The 24,546-nt window shown below is 48.2% G+C and overlaps 1 protein-coding gene across 2 annotated transcripts in view; it reads right to left on the reverse strand.

The window, feature by feature from the left end:
• Positions 1-24,546, reverse strand: part of SNAP47 (synaptosome associated protein 47) — a 44,575-nt gene that overhangs the window by 17,216 nt on the left and 2,813 nt on the right. For both annotated transcript variants that reach the window (XM_082724282.1, XM_082724281.1), the window contains exons 2-3: positions 20,713-21,240; positions 1,739-2,229 (exon numbers count right to left, since the gene is read on the reverse strand). In XM_082724282.1, coding sequence (XP_082580408.1) covers positions 1,739-2,229; positions 20,713-21,197 — 976 coding nt within the window. In that variant the 5' untranslated portion in view covers positions 21,198-21,240. The remainder of the gene's footprint in view (positions 1-1,738; positions 2,230-20,712; positions 21,241-24,546) is intronic.

Consider the following 24,546-nt stretch of genomic DNA (forward strand, 5'->3'; position numbering starts at 1 on the left):
TGGTGAGGGCCCAGCACTGGCTGACCTTTCGTGAGGGAGGCTGTCTGTGCTCTCCCCGAGGAGGAGGAAGACGTGCAGCCGTGTGCCCTTCCCAATGGCAGGCCCTGGGGAACCTGCACTCACCTGGCTTCCTGCCGGGGGACCACAGTCCTGGCATGTACCTTCCACCCTCCCTCCCTGTCTGCACCTGGACACGCAGGGTCAGAGCGGGCCCAGCCAGCCTCTTCTCCCCTGTATGGTATGTGCTTCCCCTGCCAACTGTCTCGTGACACTCTGTGCCGTGTCCTCTCTCTGGAACCACCCACGAATGTGCTAGAGCTCTGAGAGAACAGGATGGCGAGTGCCTGGCCCAGGGAGTTCCCCATAACACTGGCAGAATGAATGGCTGGAGGAGCTACCAGCCCTGGGGCTCCTCATGACCCAGGCCCCTCCCAGAGAAACAGGAGGGTAAGGGCAGACAATGTCCTGCCTGAGGGCTCTCTCAGGCTCACTGCGACTGCCCACCCTTCTCAGCCCCTTTATGGGCTGCCCAGTGCTGCCTTGAGAAAAGGGCCAGAGAAAAATCTGGAAATGCCACGAAATTATATTTGTACACTAACACTTTTGATACTTTGGTGCTTATGGGACCACATCTATTTTCAGGTACATTTCTCTTGAAACACGAAGTCATGTAGAATAACATAAAAATATGTATGTGTTAGGGAACCAGGTTACACATTAGCACTGAAAAACAATCACTTCAGAGCAAAAAGAACCTAGAACAGTCATAAACATACTCCTCCTGTAACAGGCATCCAGCAATCAGAGTTAATAAGGAAGGACTACTGGCCTCTTAGCAGGATCACGGTAACACAGACACAAGGTCACCTGGGACAGTAGCAGAAAATAGGGTATTCTGTGACTCTGTGATTTCTCAGGCTGGGCACAAAACAAGCTGACGGGGAATTTACCCAGGTAAGGATTTCTGTCATGGAGAATGACAATCTGGCAGAGGGACAGGTAGCTTCCGAAGACAACGGGACGCACAGCTACAGCATGGCAGGGACTCCTACAGAGCCAGGAAACCAAGCAACAGCAGAGCAGAAAACAAACACAGACAAGGCAATCCACAGAGAAAACTCATGATGCCCGAAAACAAGTAAGCAGCATCAGACTCTCCATGTCACCGTCAATCACATGAGAACACACATGAACGAGATGCCACCTGACAGCATCCAGATGGCAAACCTGGGATGTCAGACGACCCTGGGCTGGGACCCTGAACCCAGGACCCCTGCTGCAACTGCCCAGCTCCATGCTCCCCACAGAGAGACTTGGAGGGACAGGAGAAGACCTGCAGACCCAAAGAAACTATGCCGCAGTTTTCAGAGACTGATTTGCAAACAAGTCCCTGGAAGGTGGGCCGGGATGACTCTGATGCTGCGCTCAGGGGTGGAGGGACTGGACGCCCACCAGGGTGGGCAGGTCGGTGCCAGCAAGTCCCATGGTGGAAAGGAGGAAAGCCTCATGTGGAGCCTTCCTCTGTTCTGAAAGGGCCACCAAGCCCTGCCAACCTCAGGCACAACCTATCCAGCCCTCAGGTGCGAGACACACCAGAGCTCTGGGACTAGGGAGAAAGATCTGCAGGGTCTTCATTTACAAACAATGGACAGTCAGTGGTGCACTGCAGGCTTGCGCTGTGTCCAACCTCGACCTTGGAGACTAGTGCACAGGCCGAGCCGGGCCGGAACTCACTCACCTGCCTGCCAGACGGTGCAGCCCTTCTCTGCTAGGGAAGACATTCTGGCACTTTTGGGCATCAAGGCGCCTTCTAACAACTCCATCTTCTGGCTGAACTGCACCTCCAAAATGGGGAGAGCCTCTGGCATCCTGGCGGATATTAGGCGATAAGCTATGTCTGGCTTCCCAATGAACCGCTGGCGAATGCTAATTTCATAAGGCGTGTGAACCTTAATGTCATCTATATCTTCTCTTTCAAATCTGTGCATGAGCAAGGAGCTTGAGTCATGGATTTCCAACCCCGACACAAGGAGGGTGAGACTTCCTGCTTTAACATGACACCCAGTCCCCTGGGAGACAACAGCAGGAATTCGGACCACCACCCCTTCTTTTCCAAGAGCTTTGGGACCAGCCGTTGCGGTGCCTTTCTTGGGCTTCGATTCTGCCGGCATCTTCCAAAGCTTGGAGCTAAAGGGCCACCAAGAAGGGGACTCCAGCTCTGTCAGCAACCTAAAAGCCCAAACAAAACATAGAAACACAGTGAACTGAGTGTTAATGTTTTCTTGAGAACCACTTTAGCCTTTATAAAGCAGTTAGCCTTTTTATAGTGTTCTTTTCCACAAGCAACCCACGAAGCAGAAGAGCAGGAAGCACTCTGCCTGTTTCAGAAAAGAAAACTGAGGCTAAGAGCAGCGTCTCTTAGGGTTACAGACACAAGCCCATAAGCAGTAAACACAACGGGAACACACGTCTTCTGACTAGAATGCTGCCCTTTTCACATCGGACTCTGGGAAATTCTGACTCAAAATAATCTGCAATAACCTGTCCTGTTCGATGTGGTAACAAGCACATGGGTCTACAGGCACCCGAGTGTGACTGACGTAAGGGGGGAACTGAATTTTCAACCAAAGTACCTGTGGCTAGTGGCTACCGCACTGATGGACCACTGTGAAATATCCATGAATACCAAGAGATCTACCTCGTAGCAAGAAAATGGAAGCAGAAAAGAAAGAGCAAAGGAACACAGATCAAATGGCATAAGCAGAAAATAAAATTCAAGAGGGTGAGGTTAGACTCCACCATATTAGTAATTATGCTACATATAAATAGATGAAATCCTCTAATTTAAAGGCAGATTGTCAGCCTGGATTAAAGAAAAAACCAACAACATACAGCGGCATCTTCTTCACATTAGAAACTGTGAAACATAAGGACACAGAAACATCAAAAACACTGGGGACGGGGGCAGGCGGGGGGAGATACATTGTGCCAAAAGAAAGCTCTCAGACAGAGCGTGTTACCAGGGAAAAAGACAACACACAATAAGAAAGTCAATTTGACAAAAAAACTTAGTGCTAAACATGTATATCTAACAAAACTCCTAAATGCACTGATCAAAAATTAACAAAATTATAAGGAGAAATAGACAATCACAGTTGTAGACTTTAACAAATTTTCTCCATAATTAATGTAGCAAGAAGACAAAAATGACTAGTAAGAACATAAACACTATTCAATTCACTCAGCCTGGTGTTTACTGAACATTATCCAACCACTGAATGCACTCTCTTTTAAAGTACTTTCAGAAAAAAGAAAAAATTATTTAATTTCAATAAATTCCAAGATCTGAAACCCTACAGAGCATACTGTCCCCAAAGAAATAAAATCTGAAATTAATGACAAAAGACTAATACAAATTCCTCAAATATCTGGAGATTAAGCATAATTCTAAATAAAGGGAATCGGAAAAGTGAATGAAACAAAATGGAATGAATGAAACAAAACCTTATGTAGGAAATGGCAGGATGCAAACAGTGCAGTCATGAGGAAAATTTGTAGCTCTTAATGCATGCATCTGAAAGTGTCTTAGAAAGGGTTAAAATCAGTGATTTACGCTTCTGATCCAAAAAGTTATAAATTAAACCCAAAGTAGAACAGAAAAGCAAAAATCAATGAAATTGAAAACAGAAAAAAGAGAATATTAACAGAGCCCAAAGATGGTTTTTTGAAGTTATTTTTAAAAAGTAAACCCTTACAAGAAATGATCAAGAATAAAACAAAGAGGGACGCCTGGGTGGCTCAGTTGGTTAAGCCTCTGCGTTCGGCTCACGTTGTGATCTCAGGGTCCTGGGATTGAGCCCCGCGTTAGGCTCCCTGCTCAGCAGGAAGTCTGTTTCTCTCTCTCCCTCTGCCCCTCCCCCTGCTTGTGCAATCTTGGTCTCCATTAAATAAACAAATAAAATCTTAAAAAAAAAAAGAATAAAACAAAGAAACTGCATATTACCAATATCAGGAACAAAAAAGGCATTACCATAGATTCTTTAGCACTTGAAATAAGGGGATATCATATCCAACTTCACACCAAGAAATAGGACAACTTACATGAAACAGATAAAGTACTCCAAACACCCAACCTTCCAAAACTGCAGCAAGAAGTAGTTTACGACTATAAATACCCGGGCGCCTGAGTGGCTCAGTGGGTTAAGCCTCTGCCTTCCACTCAGGTCATGATCTCAGGGTCCTGGGATCGAGCCCCACATCTGGCTCTCTGCTCAGCAGGGAGCCTGCTTCCTTCTCTCCCTCTGCCTGCCTCTCTGCCTACTTGTGATCTCTGTCTATCAAATAAATAAATAAACTCTTAAAAAAAAATAAATACCCATAACGAAGTGGCAGCAAGAGAAATTTGGAAAAAATCCCATTTACGAATATTCCAAAAATACCTTACAGATAATTTGAACCAAGGAAGTGAAAGACTTGTATTCTGAAAACAAAAACAAAAACTGAAGACACAAACAAATGGAAATACATACCATGCTCACGGATGGCAATAATTAATACTGCTAAAAAGTCCACATTACCCAAAGCAACAGACAGATTTGATGCAATCCTTATCAAAATACCAGAACATTTTTTTCACAGAACTGAACAAATAATACTAAAATTTGTATGGAACGACGAAAGACCTCAACTAGCCAAAGTGATCTTCAGAAATAAGAACAAAGCTGGAGGTATCACAATCCTAGATTTCAGGACTTATGACCAAGTTGTAGTAATCGTAACAGCATGGTACTGGCACAAAAACAGACATGCAGATCAAAGGAACAGACCAGAGAGCCCAGAAATACACCCACACTTATGCGGTCAGTTAATCTGTGACAAAGGAGTCAAGAATAGACAACAGGACAGTCTCAACAAATTCAACAAATGGTGTGAAAACAGCCACATGCAAAAGAATGAAACAGGACCCCTTCTTATACCAGACACAAACATTACCTCCCAATGGATTAATGGATTAAACGGAGACTTGAATCCATAAAACTCCTAAAAGAAAACATATACAGTAAAATCACATTGACATCCGGCCTTAGTACCATATTTACAGATATGTCTCCTGAGGCAATGGAAACAAAAGTGAAAACAAACTATTGCGACTACATCAAAATAAAAAGCTTCTGCACAGTGAAGGAAATCACTTACAAAACAAAAAAGTAGTCTTCTGAATAGAAAAAGATATTTGCAAATGATACATCTGAGAAGGGGTTAATATGCAAAAGATATATAACTCATAACCAAAACATACAAACAACCCAATTAAAAAATGGGCATAAGATCTGAATAGGCATTTTTTCAAAGACAACATCCATGTGGCCAAAAGACACACCAAAATATTTCAACATCACTCATCATAAGGAAATACAAATCAAAACCACATTAAGATATGGAATGGCTAAAATTAACAACACAGGAGAAAACAGGAGTTGGTGAGCATGCAGAGAAAGGGGAACCCTCATGCACTGTTGGTGGGAATGCAAATTGGTGCAACCACTCTGGAAAACGGTAAGGAGGTTCCTCAAAAATTAAAAATAGAATTACCATATGATCCAATAATTCCAGTACTGGGTATTTACCCAAAAATAAAAACACTAGTGATAAAGATATCTGTATCCCTATGTCTACTTCAGCATTATTTATAGTAGCCAAAATATGGAGGCAACCCAAGGGTCTCTCCACTGATGAATGGATAATGAAGAGGACACACACACACACACACACACCAGGGACTATTACTCAGCCACAAAAAAGAATGAAGTCTTGCCATTTGCAAGACTCCGTTGTGGATGGAGCTAGACGGTATTATGCAAAGTGAAATAAGACAAAGACTAACGCTACATGACTTCACTTACATGTAGAATCTAAACACCTAAGCAAAAGAATAATCAAAGAGCAGAAACAGACCCATAAATAGAGAAGGGATGGTTGCCAGAGGGCAGGGTTGGGGGAGAGGGTGGTACAGGCTTCCAGTATGGAGCAAATAAATCATGGAGGTAAAAGGTACAGCCTAAGGAATATGGTCAATGATACTGTAATACCAACACAGATGGTAGCTACACTTGTGCTGGGCACAACATTCACCTGTCAAATCTAATACAACACCTGAAACTAATACAACATTGCGTGTCAATGATACTTAGTTAAAAAAAGGCAGGGCATGGACGTCCTCCCTCAGTGAGCTGTCCTGTAGTGTGCTTTCCCCTAATTGGAGCAGTGTCTGAAAACGTATGTGAGGAATCACAGGTAACAAGGGAAACTGTACCGGCTCAGTAACAAGACCCCACCCTAATTCTCCCAGCCAGGGTACAGGTGCAGGGAAGTGAAATCCCACCCCCAGCCAGCAGTGACAGGTGTCTGTAACTACTGTAAGGTACAAACTAGGGCCAAGTGGGGAATTGGGTCTCTTGCCCTCACATGGCAGTAAGAGGAATCAGTGTTTTTCTTTCTTTCTTTTTTCTGGAAGACAGAAGGCGAGAGGGGAAGGAGAGAGAGAATCTCAACCAACATGGGGCATGATCACACCACCCTGAGGTCACGGCCTGAGCTGAGATCAAGAGTTGGAAGCTGAACCCACAGAGCCACCCAGGTGCCCTAAGGGGAATCAGCTTCTTACTCCCAGGGCATCATCAGGGAAAACTAAACAAAGACCCAGAGTTGTCCAGGATACAATGAAGAATCACCCCGCCAAGAACCAGGAAATGTTCCTCTTAAATAAAAAATACAAGCAAATGCCAAAGCCAAGATGAAACTGATGGGATTACTAGACAGGGATTCTAAAGCACCATCAGAAAAGTATTTCCACAAGCAATTATGGACATGTTGGAAATAAATTAAACCACAGTCTTAGCAGAGAAACAGAAGACACAGTAAAGTATCTGAGAATATTTGAACTTAAAAATACAATTACTGATATAAAAAATGGGTCGATGGAGACTGCAGCTAGAGATGAAAGATAAAAGAATCCATGAGATTAAAGGTCAAAGAAGAGAACAGCAGAGAGAAAACACTAAAAACAACAATGAGAACAAACCCAAGGGTCCAAAACAAAAAAGACTGAACATTCAAATCACCAGCACTCCAGCAGAAGAGAAAGATTACAAGCTGGAAAAGTACTCAAACAAATATTGGGTGACTATTTCCCAAATTAGGCAGAAATACATAAGCCCGTAGGATCAAAATACACTAATCAGACCCACACAGCATACCAAAGAAATCACTATGACATTTTATGTTAAACAAACAAAGAAAAGATCTTGACAGTGGTGTGAGAGACCTCACCTACAGGAGAAAACCAAATCGAATGACAGTACACTTCTTGTCAGAAACCATGGAGCCAGAAGGAAGTGGCACAGTGGTTTTCAGTGCTCAAAGAAAAGAACTGTCAGTTCAAAAATCCACACTGAGTGAAACTTTTCTTCAGGAATAAAGAGGAAATTGAGTTACTCTCAGAGGAAGAAAACCCACAAAGAAACTGCTGCTAGCAGGTCTACCCTGAAAGAATGTCTCGAAGAAGTTGTCGAATCAGAAAGGAACTGGAAAGGGTAGCTAGCAATTCTGGAACATCAGGAAGGAGGGTAGAGAAATAGAGTAAATATACAGGGAACTAAAATACACTCACTTTTTCTCTTGAGCTGGCTAAAATATGTAAAAGTGGTTCTAAATAGGTACACCAAGTTAAGATAATCACCCTACGGGATTCCCACAAATCGTCTGTAAGTTAGAGACATAAAGACAGGTTAGGTTCCTACACAGCACTGGCCAGTTACACGTCAACACCAGCACACTGTGCCCAACTGCACGTATACAACATAGTACCTAGAGTGACTGGCGAAGGGTCTGTGTGAGGCACACTGGGAACAGTGCACGGAAGTCACCATGGAGTTCTGAGATAATATTCAGGTAACCTGTAGGAGGTGGGTGGGGGGAAGGAAAAAAACAACAGAGGGAACAAGTAACACAAAAATAGAGCAGCAGATGTCAGTGTTTTTACACCACACTAATAATTATATCGCCAGGATGGCAAAATTGTTCCACGTTGAGTCCACTTTCTGTCAGACTCCTAGCTGGCTCCCGTGCAGAAGCTGGCCAGTGAACCCTAAAGTTCATAAGAAATGCAAGGGACCCGGAAGAGCCAGAATGGTTCTGAAAAAGAACAGAGCTGGTGGACCCCACCACCTGTGTGCAAACCCTACTACAAAGCTCTGGACATGAAGCTGGTGTGGTGCTGTCACAAGGTCAGACAGATGGATCAGTCTAGAAGCAAACCTTCATGCGGAGGGTCAGCTGGCCAAGAGCAAGGATGACAAGACAGCTCACCAGGGAAGCACTGAACTGAAATACTGCTGAGACCACTGGATATCCACATACAAAGAAAAGAAGTTCAGCCCATTTCTCATGCCGTGAACTCCAAGTGGATCACAGACCTTAACAGAAAAGCTAAAGTTTGGACCATGCAGTGAAGCAGACATGACACCAAAGGCAAATGATCAAAGAAAGTCAGATACACTGGACCTCATAAAACTTTAAATCCTTTAGGCTGGCACCCAGGCAGGCTTGAGCCATAAGCAGGGGAGGTGGTCAGGCCCTGGGACTCTGGCATCCCGAGGAGGAGCTGAGGATGTGGCCAAAAACAGGGACCAGGTGCACATCTGCCATGGTAATCTGTCACAGTCGAACCATGCTCCAGGGAGGGAAGTCTGCTTGGCAGTGTGTGAAGGAGGCAACTGCAAAGCTCTGAAATGCTCACTGCTTGAATGCAGAAGATCAGTGTTGCATGCCGTATCAAGAACATGAGTAAGAAAGGGACACTTGGTACTCTTATGCTGAAGCCAAAATAAAAACAACAAAGCATTTTCTCTGGTCACTTAAAACAGAGAAGCCAGAATAGGACACAGACACCTCGTCTGTCAGGATGGACCAGTTTTTCCCACAAGGAACACAGGAGATGGGGGAGGAATTCTGTTTTTTAACATGTACAAAGTAAACGATTCTCTTGCTCTAAGTTATTTTAGGAATAAAAAATGAACAGTTATGCGCTGGGAGCATCCTAACATGTTTTGAAAGCTGTTCTAAAGCAAAGTGGAGTACCTGGACGGCTCAGTCCACAGAGCATGTGACTCTTGATCTCGGAGTTATGACTTCAAACCCTACATTTGGCAGAGAGAATACTTTAAAAAAATCTGACGCACTAGAAGTGGACAGATTATTATTTTCAAACCTGACTCTTCAACCAAATGACACACTTTGTACATCTTTTGTGAATATCATGAAGGCCACTGATGGGACTTAAAATTGTTAACATGCAGTCTGAGGAGAAAATGTCTATTGGGAAAGTTGAGGATAAAACTTTCTTTCACTCAATCTGTCCTATTTAGTTCAAAAATAAATTGTGTTGGATTCCTTGGAGAAAAAAAATTAAAATTTTCTGCTTCAAAGAATATCTTCAAGAAAGTAAAATGGGGGCACCTGGGTGGCACAGTTGGTTAAGCATCCAATTCTTGATTTCAACTCTTGATCATGATCTCAGGGTCATGGGACTGAGCCCCTGGGGTTCATACCTCTGTGCTCAGTGGAGAATCTGCCTGAGATTCTGTCTTTCCCCCTTTGTCCCTCCTCACTACAGGTCTAAAATAAATAAAGAAATCTTAAAAAAAAATAAGATGATAATCCACAGAAAGCAAACAATATTCTCAAATCATATATCCAATAAAAGGACTTCTTACAGAATATATAAAAAACTCTTACGGGGCACCTGGGTGGCTCAGTGGGTTAAAGCCTCTGCCTTCGGCCTAGGTCATGATCCCAGAGTCCTGGGATCGAGCCCCACATCAGGCTCTCTGCTCAGTGGGGAGCCTGCTTCCTCCTCTCTCTGACTAGCTTCTCTGCCTACTTGTGATCTCTGTCTTTCAAATAAATAAATAAATAAAAATATTTAAAAAAAAAAAACCCAAAAAACTCTTACAAACTCCATAATAAAAACACAAGCACATAAAAGATGGTCAAAGACTGAAAACAAATCATACGCATGGAAAAAAGTGTATGAAAAGATACTTGTTATCGTGAGGAAAATGGAAGTCAAACCCCCCAGTGAGATGCTACCTCACACCCACTAGGAGGGTTACAACGGAAAAGACAGACGAGAAAAAGTGTTGTGAGGTTGTGGGGAAACCAGAGCCCTCACACATTACTGGTGGGGATGTAAACTAGTGCAGCCACTTTGGAAAACTGGTCAGTTTCTTGAAATGCTGAGGAGACCCAGCAATTTCCCTCCCAAGGGAGATGAAAACAAACATCCACAGCAGCTCTACTCCTAACAGCAGCAAAGCCGAGACAGCAAATCACCTGTCCAAACTGGTCGACGGATAAATAAAATGTGATCCATCAGACAACAGAGTATTAGCCAGAAACACAGAGCAGCAGGATGCCTGGCTGGCTCAGTTAACAGAGCATGTGACTCTTAACTTCAGGGTTGTGAGTTCAAGCCCCATGCTGGGCACAGAGCCCACCAAAGACATGATCCTTATGCAAACTCTCTAGAAGAGACAAGGCTATGCACAAAGAGTAGATCAGTGGTGCCCTGGGCAGGATGAGGACAGAGTGACTGCTAAAGGGCTCGAGGCAACTTTTGGGAGTGACGGAGAGGTCCTAAAATTGGACTACAGTGAAGTCTGCACAACTCTGTAAATTTACTAAAAATCACTGACTCGTTCACATACAACAAGTAAGTTTTATGGTATATAAATGAGAAGACTGTTGTACAAAGTCTACAAAGACACCTCAGAATAAAACATTGTGTATCTAGGATGGGCGAAACCAGCAGCCACAATCCTACCCAACTTAGCACTAACATACACGAGGAAGACAGTGGAAAACATCCTCAAAGTGCTGGGCTACATCGGGCTCAACCATGAAGTCAAACAGTCACTCAAGAGTGCCACCCTCCAACATGTGACACCAAGGCCACACTGCTTACTCACACACAGCAGTGCAAATACAACCAAAGTAATCACAACTAGATTCCAGCCAACTCCTAATATCAAAACCAGGTTACCAACTTGTGTTCGTTTCATTTAGAGAGAGATACGGAATACCAGAAAGTAGGACATGTATACCCCAGAGTTTTAGCGTATATAAACAAATTTGTTATCTAGATGTCAATGGGGCCCTCTGGCTGCTTTGGGTTGTGACCGTGGGGAGGTCAGCAGAGAGGTCTCAACTACCACGGACTGAGGCAGCTTTCCAGCCATATAGATTCAAGGGGGTAAGACCTATTTCCTTCTCCCCTCACAGGAGGCAGGTGTCTAAGAACATCTTTGTCAGTCCACTAGCTGAATGGAGAGAGACAAAGGAAGAGAAACTTCAATGACCACACACAAGAGAGACATGGTTTGCAAGCACAGTTTGGAAAGGACACAAAAGTCCACCCCGACCCTCAATAAGCAAAGACCACTGATCCCCAAGGAGTAGGAAAATTAGGGTTCCAGATGGAAAAAGTCAGCTCAGGCTGCTGTAACAAGTAGCACACATCATGGCCTGACCAACAGCCTGATTTCTCAGTTATGGAGGCTGAGAAGTTCAAGATTGGAGGGCCAACAGACTCAGTTTTGGGAGAGAGATCTCTCCCTTGGCTTGGTGATGGCTGCCTTTTTGTGTCCTTACACAGCAGAGAGAGACTTCCAGCCCCTTCCTCTTATGCCACTGTGGGGGCTCCACTCTCGTGACCTCATCTAACCCTAATCACTTCCCAAAGGCACTGCCTCCTAACACCATCACACCGAGGGGTGACCTCAACATATTAATTTCAGGGACACAAATACTTAGTCCATAACAGACTTACCACAACATAATAGAATGTGTAGTTCTCAATAAAACAATTACAAAACATACAAAGAAAGAGGACATATGGCCCATTCATAAAGCCCATTCCCGTGTCTGAGGAACCTCGAATATTTTAATTAACTAGTTAAAGATGTTACACCAAAATCTTAAAATGTGTTCAACAAGCTAAAGGAACATAACAAATAACTGAAAGATCAGAAAAAAATGTCTGAATAAAATAACAACATCAGTAAAAAGACAGAAATTATGAAAAGGAAGCAAATTCTAGAGCTGAAAAATAACAATAACTGAAATGAAATACTGACCAGAGAGATTAAATAGCATATTTGAGCAGGGAGAACAGAGAATCAGTGAACTTGAAGGTAACACCTTTGAAACTGCCCAGTCTGAGGAAAGAAAGAAAAAAGAAGGAAGAAAAATGAAGAGAGCTTAAAGGGACTGTGGCACTCCAGCAAACATCTACAAATGCATTGTAGAAATCCTAGATGGATGAAAGAGAGAGGACAGAACACTCCTTTGAGGAAACAATGGTTGATGAAATCTGATGAAAGGCATGAATGTGCACATTCAAGCTCAACAGAGGCCCCAGCTCCTGCCCCCAGAAAGATAAACATAAAAAGATCAGGACCACAGCATGCTATAGTTAAAGTGTTGAAACCAGAGCACAAGCGGCCTGCCACATTCAAGAGGTTCACCATAAGAAGTGGTCAAGTATCCAAGCTCTTGGATCGGAAGAATAAACATTGTTAAAATGTCTATACTGCCTAGAGCAATCTATACTTTTAATGCTATTCCGATCAAAATTCTACCGGTATTCTTCAAAGAGCTGGAGCAAACAGTCCAAAAATTTGTACGGAATCAGAAGAGACCCCAAATTGCTAAGGAAATATTGAAAAAAAAAAATAAAACGGGGGCATCACGTTACCTGATTTCAAGCTTTACTACAAAGCTGTGATCACCAAGACAGCATGGTACTGGCATAAAAACAGACACATAGACCAGTGGAACAGAGTAGAGAGCCCAGATATGGACTCTCAACTCTATGGTTAATTAATCTTCAACAAAACAGGAAAAAATATACAGTGGAAAAAAGACAGTCTCTTCAATAAATGGTGCTTGGAAAACTGGGCAGCTATATGTAGAAGAATGAAACTCGACCATTCTCTTACACCGTACACAAAGATAAACTCAAAATGGATAAAAGACCTCAGCGTCAGAATCCTAGAGGAGAACATAGGCAGTAGGCTCTTTGATATCAGCCACAGCAACTTCTTTCAAGATATGTCTCCAAAGGCAAAGGAAACAAAAGCGAAGATGAACTTTTGGGACTTCATCAAAATCAAAAGCTTCTGCACAGCAAAGGAAACAGTAAACAAAACAAAGACGCAACCCACGGAATGGGAGAAGATATTTGCAAATGACAGTACAGACAAAAGGTTGATATCCAAGATCTATAAAGAACTCCTCAAACTCAACACACACAAAACAGACAAGCATATCAAAAAATGGGCAGAAGATATGAACAGACACTTCTCCAATGAAGACATACAAATAGCTATCAGACACATGAAAAAATGTTCATCATCACTAGCCATCACGGAGATTCAAATTAAAACCACATTGAGATAACAGCTTACACCAGTTAGAATGGCAAAAATTAGCAAGACAGGAAACAACATGTGTTGGAGGGGATCTGGAGAGAAAGGGGAACCCTCTTCCACTGTTGGTGGGAATGCAAGTTGGTGCAGCCTCTTTGGAGAACAGTGTGGAGATTCCTCAAGAAATTAAAAAGAGAACTTCCCTATGACCCTGTTATTGCACTCCTCGGTATTTACCGCAAAGGTACAGATGGAGTGAAAAGAAGGGCCATCTGTACCCGTGTTTATAGCAGCAATGGCCACAGTCGCCACACTGTGGAAAGAACCAAGATGCCCTTCAACGGACGAATGGATAAGGAAGATGTGGTCCATATACACTATGGAGTATTATGCCTCCATCAGAAAGGATGAATACCCAACTTTTGTAGCAACATGGACGGGACTGGAAGAGATTATGCTGAGTGAAATAAGTCGAGCAGAGAGAGTCAATTATATGGTTTCACTTATTTGTGGAGCATAACAAATAGCATGGAGGACATGGGGAGTTAGAGAGGAGAAGGGAGTTGGGGTAAATTGGAAGGGGAGGTGAACCATGAGAGACTATGGACTCTGAAAAACAATAGAAGGGTTTTAAAGGGGCAGGGGGGTGGGAGGTTGGGGTAGAGGTGGTGGGTATTATAGAGGGCACGGACTGCATGAAGCACTGGGTGTGGTACGAAAACAATGAACACTGTTATGCTGAAAATAAAAAAAAAATTAAAAGAAAAAAAAAAAAAGAAGTGGTTAAGTAACTGGTTGAACAGCCCACAGTGGAGACTCAGTGTTGGTCTCTAGACTGGGTATGCGGCAGTGGCCATGGCCAAGCTGGCCTCGGTGAGTTGGTATCCATGTTGCTGAGACCCATCATAGCTTCTGCCTCTGACACCACGGCCACTTTACTCATGGGCCAACTGGGCAACCGCAGGAGACACTGGGGAAACAGGCTGACTGGGATCCGGAGAACAGGTCACCCTATCCTCTTAATTATCACAATCCTCCTCTGCTGAAGAGACACTGATGAGTGTTCTCATGGAACGCATCTTTGCTTCCTGTCCCACTCACAGAAGTGGGACATCTAGCCACATTCTTCTACCCCAGACCTCCCTGTCATCAAGTTACCAATCGAATTTCTTCCCTTCCCCACGCATCCAGCCAAACCATTGGCCACAGTCCATCAGTATACAGCCGAGCCTCTGGCCATATGTCCTGCCAAGGAACCTGTTTAGCAGAGTACCACACGACGGTCACCTGTCAGGAACTCCAAACACTTCTGCCCATGTCATCTTGGTGTTGGAGTTACCACAGAACACAACATGGTCAGGCTTTGTTCAGCTTTGTTCACATACAGAAGAGAGAGTTGCAGTAGTGGACACTGGTCTCTCACCGCCAGCAGGTGCTCCTGGCAGCTGATGCAGGACAACTGGCTTACATACTTCCCTCTAATGCTGCAGTGCAAGGACCACTCCGCCCTAACAGAGTCTCAACTACAAGAGGCTGGGGCCTGAAAGCCATTGACAGGCATGTTTCCGTGGAACAAAGAGCCCCGGTTGAGCTTGTAACAAGGAAAGCTATATCCCTACAAGGGAATGAGCCTGGCACAGGCTGTGTGTTCCCCCCCTAAAGCCCATTCTTAGGAGGCTGAGTGGGCTAACAGACTTTATGCACAAGACTGCCTTCCTGGCACAATGAATTTTCCAGGTACATGGCCTGAAGGGTTCCTGGGTGATGCCTACACATTGCACAAAACCATCTGTAACCCAGGTCCCACTATTCTCCTCCTCAGGCAACTGACCGTGGGGCTCTCCCCATGTAGGAAGTGTGCCCTGGTGCCCTAGGTGCAGGTGGGGAGAGAGAGGGGGTGTGGCAGGAGTGTGGTCCCTGTGACCTCACCTGTGCTTTCAGGGCCTGCTTCAAGCCTGATCTCCTGCACCCAATTGTTCTGTGGTGCATGCCACACTTCACAGCTCAGTGGGTCAGACAACACCTATATCAGATCGCGCGATAATCTGGTTGTCCATGCTCAGGCGTTCTGTTTCTACAAAGGCCCAGAAGCAGGCCAAGAACTGTTTCTCAAAAAAAAAGAAGTTATCCATAGAGGATGGCGGGGGTGCCTTGCTCCGAAACCCTATAGGCACGGACCGTGGCCCTGTGACTCCCTACAGAGGTGTGCCAGTGGCTCCCAAGAGCACCCCACAGATACCTGGCATGCCATGGCATCTACAGGACCGTGTGCCCCAGTAGCACCTGGACCTGCATGGAGCCTTACTGCTCTGGGCCCCACTCAAAACCAGCAACTTTCTATGTCACTTGGTAAGCTGGCCAGAGCATCACACCCAAATGAGGACTGTGCTGCCTCCAAAATGCCAAGGGGCTCACTAAGTGCTGTGTCTCCTTTCTGTCTTGTTTTAGATTTTATTTTTCTGACAGAGCGAGACAGTACGTGCAAGCATGTACGTGAGTCAGGGAGTAGCAGAGGGGAGGGCAAGAGTCTCGAGCAGACTCCCATCTCGGTGTGGAGCAGGACATGGAGCTCAACCTCATGACCATGAGATGACCTGAACCAAAACCTGGGTACTTAGCAGACTGAGCCACCCAGGAACCCCAGCTGTGCCTTCTTTCTCATTGTAAGAAGAACTTATCCTTCACCATAAAAGAGATACGTCAGGGAGCCCCACTCCACTAGAAATTTCCACGAGGAGGAAAGTCCCTAACTGCATGCAGAGTAGCTCCTGCTTCTTACTCACCTGACCCATGTGGGGCCCCCTAGGTAGTAGGCCAGCATGCTATCCTGGGATGGGAAAGACAGTTGGGGCCCTGTGATACACAGCAGGAACCAGGGCTGCAGAGCTGCAATCCCCAAGCGGGGATGGTGGCTGAAAGGTCTGCTGGTCCTCCCTGGCAGCACAGAAAGACAGCATTTGCCAGACGGACCATCGCACAGCAGGTTCCAGAGGCCGTGTTCATCCATGTAAGCACCTGAGCAGTGGCTGGAGTTAGAGTGCCATGTGTAAGCTAAAGACAGCCCCTCCTGGTTCTGCACATCGGATGCGTGAGCCCAGGGCTGGTGATGCAGGGTTCCCCGTCCACGCACCCTTCCAGTCCTCGCTGGGGACATGGACCTCCAAAATCCCTCCAAGAAGGGTTTATTCTTCTAGGCCATCCAGAGGCTCCTGCTTGGCCTCAGCCAGCAGAAAAGCCCTCACCACACAGGTCAGAGAAACCGTGTGGAATTCCGCCAGTGGCTCAATGATGTGTTCCAGGACTGGGAAAATAGCCCTGGGATAGGTCCAGGCCTACTAGGCCCACTGTGAGCCTGTGAGGTGGACCTGAGCCAAAACTCCACTGATCCTGTAACCCCCGGGAGCCCCTACTCTGGCCGGTCTGCTGGAATCAGCGTCCAAGGGTCCCGAAAAGTCTGAGGGCTTCCTGCTCCCCAATGCACAGCCACCCTGGTTTGATGCCACAATTTCTATGGGAGAAGGCTGGGAGAAAGAACAAAGGTGTAAGCCTCTAGCAGCAAACTGGGGTCCTTCCAGCTTCCCCCTCACTCAAGGGGTTTCAGACCTGCAAACTCAGTCTTCATGTCTGGGAGCTGATTCAGGGGCCAGCACCACTTTTTCCATTCAAACTACAGGCTTGCTCACTAGGCCTAGCCCGAGAAAGAACCGGGTTGACTGTCCGTCTACTTCTCCTCCAAGGGCACAGATGTCTGGGAGTCAGACCATTCTGATCATGGCTCTGGCTCTGCTGTCCATTATGGTGATCATCCAGCTTGTCTTCAGTGGACAAGGGCCAGCATCTGGCCGCACCACCCCAAGATCTAGTTATGCCCACTGCAGAGCCCTCTATGTGGAAAGAGACAGAATACCAGGGATCTCTGAAAACAGGTGTGAAGTTGGGCCTTGAAACCCAACAGACCGGAAGTTCCCTTAACAAGAGCGTGCTCAGATCACCAACGTCACCCACTGGTGCTGCTAGGCTCCACCTCTGTCTGGTCACCATGGAAGAGGGTGTGCTGAGCTGAAAGCAGGAAATGGGAGCAGATGCCTCACCCAAGCTGGGACACATACCCCTGCCCCCTCCTGCAAAAGGCTATCCAGAAAATCCCAAGAGATGAAGAAAACAGCTGCCCAGAAAACAAAACAGTCTATCCAAAAAGGAACACTTGAAGATTAAATAAATCTTAGAAATTAAAAAGATCACAAAAATGGAAGGGTAGAAAGAAGACAAAACTCAAAAAGCAGTAGAATAAACAAGGAGAGAATGTGAACGCTATCAAAGATCAAAACAGAATGGCCAATAGCTAGATGAGGAGAGTTCCAGAAGGAACACACTTTAAAAGGGAGAGGTAGAACATGTCTCATGCTCACCGAACACCTGAGCCAACGACCCCCACGAGCCAGGACGCCCCCACAAGCCAGGAGGCCCCTATGAGGAGGGCCCTTGGGCAGCTCTGTGGGAGCTCTCCGTAGAGCTGTGGCACGTATGGCCGGTGCACACCCCTCCAGCTCGGGCTTCCGTAGGTCAGTGCTCCCTGCGTTTTTGCCATCCTGCTACTTTGCCCATTTGAAAACTCTTAAAGTGGTGCTCTGCTGTCCACGTCTACGTGCAGCTTGGTTTTGTTTTATAACCCGGCTTTGAAGTGGACCCAAGTCGGTTTGTGCAGCTCCACAGGAATCTGAGCGCTGCGTCTGAGTCAGCAGTGATGTGGGAAACAAAGGCAGAAGGACAGGCAGGTGAAATGAACTGTCCTAACCTGCAGCCCGCTGGCAAACCCGAGGCAGGCAGGCTATCCCGCTCCTCCAGGAAGCTCCCTTGTTATAAGGAGAACCATCTTGGCTTGACAAAGCAAGGGCTCCGGTATCCTGTGTCTTCCTTAGCAGACAAAGACCCTTCTGAACCTCCCTTGTCTTTACTTCCCCCACCCCCAAAGTATGGAACCCTCTGCTCATGGTAACCCCTGGCAGCAGGTGGCAGCAGGGAGCAGCAGGCAGCAGCAGCTCTCTCTGCCCACAGGTCCGGTGCCCAAGCTTTGATGAAATGACCACCATGCACTGAAGGTGTCTCAAGAACTCTTCCTCAGCTGGCAGCTCTGACCGACCTCCATTCAAATACTGCAGAGTTGTGACTCATCACTACATCCCCTTGAGGGCTGAATGACTACGGCTGCCTCGGCACGTGTGCCCCAGCACATACACAGGGCTTGGTCATGGGGTCTGTGCACCTTCGACTTTGCTACGTCCTACGGGTGGCCAAGCCAAGTCCTGTCAGTGATGGTGACACGAGGCTTCTCATCCCGACCCACACCCTGTCCAGCCATCAGTGTTATCCCACACCTACACGTGTTGGTTTAATCTACCTTTCTCTACTTACTGGGGTGCCAGTACCTCTCTTTTGTGGGCTGGGCTCACCCGCTTAAAGACAAGGCTATGGGCCCTAGCCCTCCCTGTGCCTCTTCCCAGTGGCTTGGTAGAATACTGCCAGCAGCTTCTGATGCAGCCATGGAGCCAACATGGGGCCGTGGGCTGTGAGCCAGAGCACAGCCCGCGACTTGCCTGAGATGCCGACCTTCCTCTGCACCTCTGTGTGGGGAAGCAGCCCCAGGATCGGTGGATCTCTGCAACAGCAGCTGGCTCTCAGTCACCAGCCTCCAGCCATCTCTCTACTGAATTCTGCCCTGCGAGCTCTCTGCCTCGCTAGGTATACATCCCTGGGTGGGAATGTGAATGCGTGTTACAAGCATCTTCTCCTCTCCTCAGGTCCGTCTTTTCACTTTGCCTTTTGTTAAAAGAACATTTCTAAACTGGCAGATTGTTCTCTGAAAGGATTAACCAACAGCAGTGTGTGACAATGCTGATTCACTACTCTCCAGCTGGTGCAGTCTTCTTCCCTAGATTCTCACTGTCTAATGCCCACGTAGCTCTCTAGCGGAGGGCTGGGGCTGGACTGACTCCAGAAGACTATCTGGCCAGCTCTGCAAGGCCATGTGGCCACCAAGGTCCAGCTCAGGCCAGGGTCCCAGAGTAGGTTCTCCGCACGAGGCCACAGGTGAGGGAAGATGGATGGCAGGTGGGGTGGGAAGTGTTCAGAGACTAGGCCTGGAAGTGACCTACATCACTCCTGCCCACCACTCAGTCCCATGATGTCCCTGGCCCCAAGATGGCACAAAAGGGTAGAAACTGCCCAGCTATGTTCCCAGGATGGAAACTCACAGAAATCTGAGGACCTCCCACCTTGGCCGCCACAGGCACCCCTCCTAAGGGTAAGATCGGGGGCCCTGCCCCCTGCAGTGCTAGCCCTTTACCAAGCAGACATTCAGGACAGAATATCCCGAAAAGTGGGGTCACATGGGGTTGCGCAGCTCTGATGTGAGGCTTGGTGCCTATGCTCAGGGCCCATAGCGAGAGGTGGCCACCTGGTTGGACCTCTCAGGCAGCCTTCATAAGCACTAAGTGCCTCTCACACAGAACGCAGCTTAGGGTCAGTGCCGCGCTGGACAAGCTGGGCTATCCGGGACCCTCTGGGGTCTGTTTCTTCACAGTGGCACCAGCTGCCACTCAGCTTTTTGCCCTCGCTGTCCTGTATGTGCAGGGAGCACCTGCAGCCCCGGGACACAGGAGCACACGAGAGGCAGGCTGCTGAAGCATGTGGGACGCCTGCCTGTGTCTGACAAAGTCCTTCTGGAAGGAGATGTGGAATCCTGATGGTGCCATTCTTCCCACTAAACGTGTCTGCTCCAGCAAAGCTAGAGCAGAGTACAAAGGTACTTATGTTATGAGGTCGTGGGTTTGTTATCACGCTTTTCAAATGAACAGCTCATGAATTTTCAATGTCTCAGTTTTTACAAAAACATAGCAGGACTGGCATACATACTCACATAAACAACAGCCCCTTGGGGTCCCTGATGTTTGAAGGGGGGGGGTCCCTGGTTTGGGAGTGGCTGTTGTGGCAGCAAAAGTGGCAGCTCCTGGAGCCAGAGCCTCAGCTCAAACCCTGTGGCTACAGGGCTGTGCAGAACAGCACACCTTGTGTGTGTGACCTGGCCTCTTGGCCAGTTTTCCCCATGGGATGAAATGAGCCATACCCCTTGTTCACATGAAACTGGAGCTTTGCACCAGGCCATTGCCCGCCCACTATAACCGTGCACGGCAGGGGCGTAACCCCTATGTCCGAAGCACCCCAGTACCTGTCAGCCACATCCAGGTCAGAGTCCATCTTCTCCAGGCCCCTGGTGATGCTGTCTAGCTGCTCACCCTGATGGTGGAGGACACGGGCTGTCTCTTCCAGGCGCTTCTGGGAACAGGCCATCAGACCTGTCAGCTGCTTCCCCTTAGTCGCAGGCAGTGGCACTTCCGCCGGAGACAGCAACAACTCTCTCCAGAAATGCTCGATGATGCTGAAGACCACATTCCGGCTGGGCTGCAAGGAGCTGAACCAGTGCTTGACGTGGTCCTTCTCCAGAACAGTGATGGAACTAAAGACAAAGTGAGAAGCCTCCTTCTTGATCTCAATCACACTGGACAGGGGGAAGCTGACTAGGGCCTCCCCAGTTTTATCAGCTGCAAATCTCAGGGAGTGCGTTGTTAACGAAAGCTTTCCAGAAACCCATCGCTTCTCCGGTTCTAAGTAGTAGGAGCAAGGCCAGGAGTGCACGCAGATCTCTCTGCTCATCTGGCTCCCAGGCTGGTCTGTCTCACGGCCACGGCCACTCCGCCTTTGGAGGAGAGGGACAGGTTAGTGGAGGGGTGAGGGGAGCATGTGTCAGCACACCTAGACTGCAGACAATAGGACAGCTCAGGGTGCTGGGGACACTGGGGACCCACACCACCCCGGTACAGGCAGGATGGAGGCCCACCCCACCCGAGCCAGGGTCCATGGCTTGATGCGACTGCCAGACCCTTCATAAGAACACCACTTCTGCTGTGACAACCCCACCAACACATACTCCTCACACGTTCCCACACTACGATCTCCTCTTGAAGTCTTCATCATAAGGAAACCATCCTACGGGCAGACCTTTCTCTTCCTGCATTGCCCACAAATTTCATCATGTTCTGTGTCATCATCTAGCTCCAGGTATACATCTGTCTGCACTTTTACCCAACCATAAGCAGCAAAGGTGCACTGTTCACATTTACAGTTTGCGTTTGCTGACAGAGTCTGCAGTCAGGCATGATGGATGTGAGACAACCCTTCCAGAGCACCGTGTGCGCCCTCTCACTGACCAGAGAGCACCCACAAAGCCGGGAAGAAGGACAACCTCTGCAAGGTCACACCACAAGTACGTGATGAGGACTTGGCCACATCTAGGCTTGGGAGTGCCTCGTGCAACTCCCTCGTGGCCTGAGGTCCAGTTGTCTGGGGCCTGTCTTCCACCCCCCTGCCTCCTGCTGCCACGAGCACACACGGTCATGGAATGGCCTCACTTGTAAACATGGGAGAACAAATCACTGTTGTCACCTCTTACGATACCAAGAAGCGTGGCCTTCGCAGTGTGGCCAGGGCCTCAGGGAGTCTCTGAATCTTGGCCATGGGCTCTAGGCCCCACAGTCCCTGTGGAGCAGCAGGCCCTATGGAGCCGACACTGACATGGTCCCTGGCTGCTGCAGCTCAGGGTCCACAGAAACCTGACTGGCTCCTTAATGGAGTGACACTGTACTAGGGCCCAGACTGCTCCGTGATGCCCCATCAGGCAACAAAAGATGGGCAAGATGAGAAAAGATCTTGCGTCGCAGGGAGCTTCCTAATTACACAGAACCAAGTGCCAGGGGAGTAAGCGATGCATCCAGCAGACAGCAAGCTCCCATGGGACCACAGGAGGGCTCTGGGAGTGGCCAGTAAAGGCCCAACATCAAGTCACCTTCCAGAGAGCTCACACACAAGTCTTCCGAGCCTATGGTGCAGAGACACGGTGTGGCTGCCTCTCCTCTGGGGTCTCGTCTCTCGCTGGACAGAGGGAACCAGAGAGCAAATGTGTCCTGCTCAGACATCTGTCCCCAGCAAGAGGGACATCCACCTGACTCTGGAACAAACACAGACTACAGGGTGCGGCCCGCCTGGGGGCCTATCAGCCCAGACCCGCGAGGTCCCCACCAGCACCCTGGTGCCATGAGGCTGCTGCTGTCACACGGACTCATCGGGGTGGAAAGACCTCTATTCTTAGAACCAGGGGATACCAACTAAAGTTTTGGTGTTTCCCAGTCTAAGACCAAGGTCAGAGTCCAGGTACTGGGGCCCCACCCCAGACCATGCTGGCTGTGCCGGTCAGCACCTGGAGCCAGTCTGGCCCTGGTCCTCCTGGCCGAAGGGACCCTCCTGCCACTCAGCCACCCGAGCCACACACCATCTCCCACCCACAAAGAGGGAAGGCCTATGTTGTTTAGCACTGTCCGTGTTGGCGAGCTTGCTGCTGTGTGGACACTGAGTTCCTCCCAACAAAAGCCTGTGTCCTGGGGACTCCTGAGCTCCAACTCCAGTGATGGGGTAGGGCACTGCAGGGTCTGCAGCACATTCTTTCCCCCTCTGGGCCTGTTTATCCTCCACTAAAGTGACTGAAGACTGAGGAACAGCACCAACTCTGAAATCCGCCAGAATTCAAAGACCAAGGACAAAGAGACAGGAATGAACCATGAGCAGGAGGAACAGAGGACCTGTCACTATGTCCCCTGCTCCGTCCAAGCCACTCTTCAGACTGTGTACTGAATGTGAGGACTGTGTGTCCCCTGCTCTGCCCGAGCCACTCTTCAGACAGACTGCACCACATGTGAGGGCTGTGTGTCCCCTGCTCCACCTAAGCCACTCTTCAGACAGACTGTGCACCACATGTGAGGGCTGTGTGTCCCCTGCTCCACCTAAGCCACTCTTCAGACAGACTGTGCACCACATGTGAGGGCTGCGTGTCCCCTGCTTCACCTAAGCCACTCTTCAGACAGACTGTGCACTGCATGTGAGAGCTGCATGTCCCCTGCTCTGCCCGAGCCACTCTTCAGACAGACTGTGAACTGTGCGTGAGTGCTGCGGGGACAGCAGTCAGGCCTGGCGATTCCAGAAGAAGCACAGGGAGAAGCCATGGCCAGCGTGCTTTCTACCACAGGCTTACAGACGAGTAAACAAGATGAAAGGGATGGCCGGGGCAAGAACAATCCTATGCCCTCGCTCTCCCTCAGCTGCAAGCTCACCTGCCACACCTACCCTGGGTGTTCTGCAGGTGCCCTGTTCCCCAGTGCTGATGGGGGGAAGCAGCGCCCCTGCTCTTATGCCCTCGATCCCATCCCATCCCAACAACACCCACCTCTCCATCCTTCCTTCCCACCCCTGGCCATCCCACTTCTCTGAATGCCAGAGAGTGAGTGCCTTAGGCTTTGTGAACCTATGGTCCCTGTGGCAAGAGCACAGCTCTGGCATCGTACAGTGGGAGCAGCCGAAGACGGCAGACACAGGACTGTGTCTGTCCTCACTCACCAGACAGGGGCCACGACGCTTGTCCTCCCTGTCCTAGACCCTCTCCCCAGTTAGCACAGACTCCCTAAGCTCTCCACCTTAGGGCAGATCAGGGGCCCCTCCCCATCTCCCCATAGCCCTCTCCAATCACCGTTCCTCCCAGAGAGGGTCCCACCACCAGGTACCTCCCCCTGTATGGGTTGCTCCACCCAGGCCTCCAGGTGGCCAAATGTACTGCCCACCTCTGTCCACCACAGCATGCTTCCTCCCTGGTCTCTCACTCCCAGCCCTGAGGCCTCCAGCGGCCCCCTCCCCTCCTGCCCACAGCTACCTCCAAGGGCTCCCCTTCCCTGGTAACAGACCCTACACTAACCACATGGCACCTGCCAGAGCTCCCAGGAGCCTACATGCTGACAGGTTCTGTCTACACGCCAGACAAGCCTAACATGAGGAGGAGGGTGCCATGGGCACAAGGCCAGCCCATCGTGGGCAGCAGGTAAACACATGGAAACAGCGACTGTTTCCTCAACTGGTCTTCCTCCTCCCTCCTGCTGACCTGGGTGTCTGATCTATGCTATGT

The sequence above is a fragment of the Mustela nivalis genome (assembly GCF_964662115.1).
Source record: "Mustela nivalis genome assembly, chromosome: 3".
Classification (NCBI taxonomy): Eukaryota; Metazoa; Chordata; class Mammalia; order Carnivora; family Mustelidae; genus Mustela; species Mustela nivalis.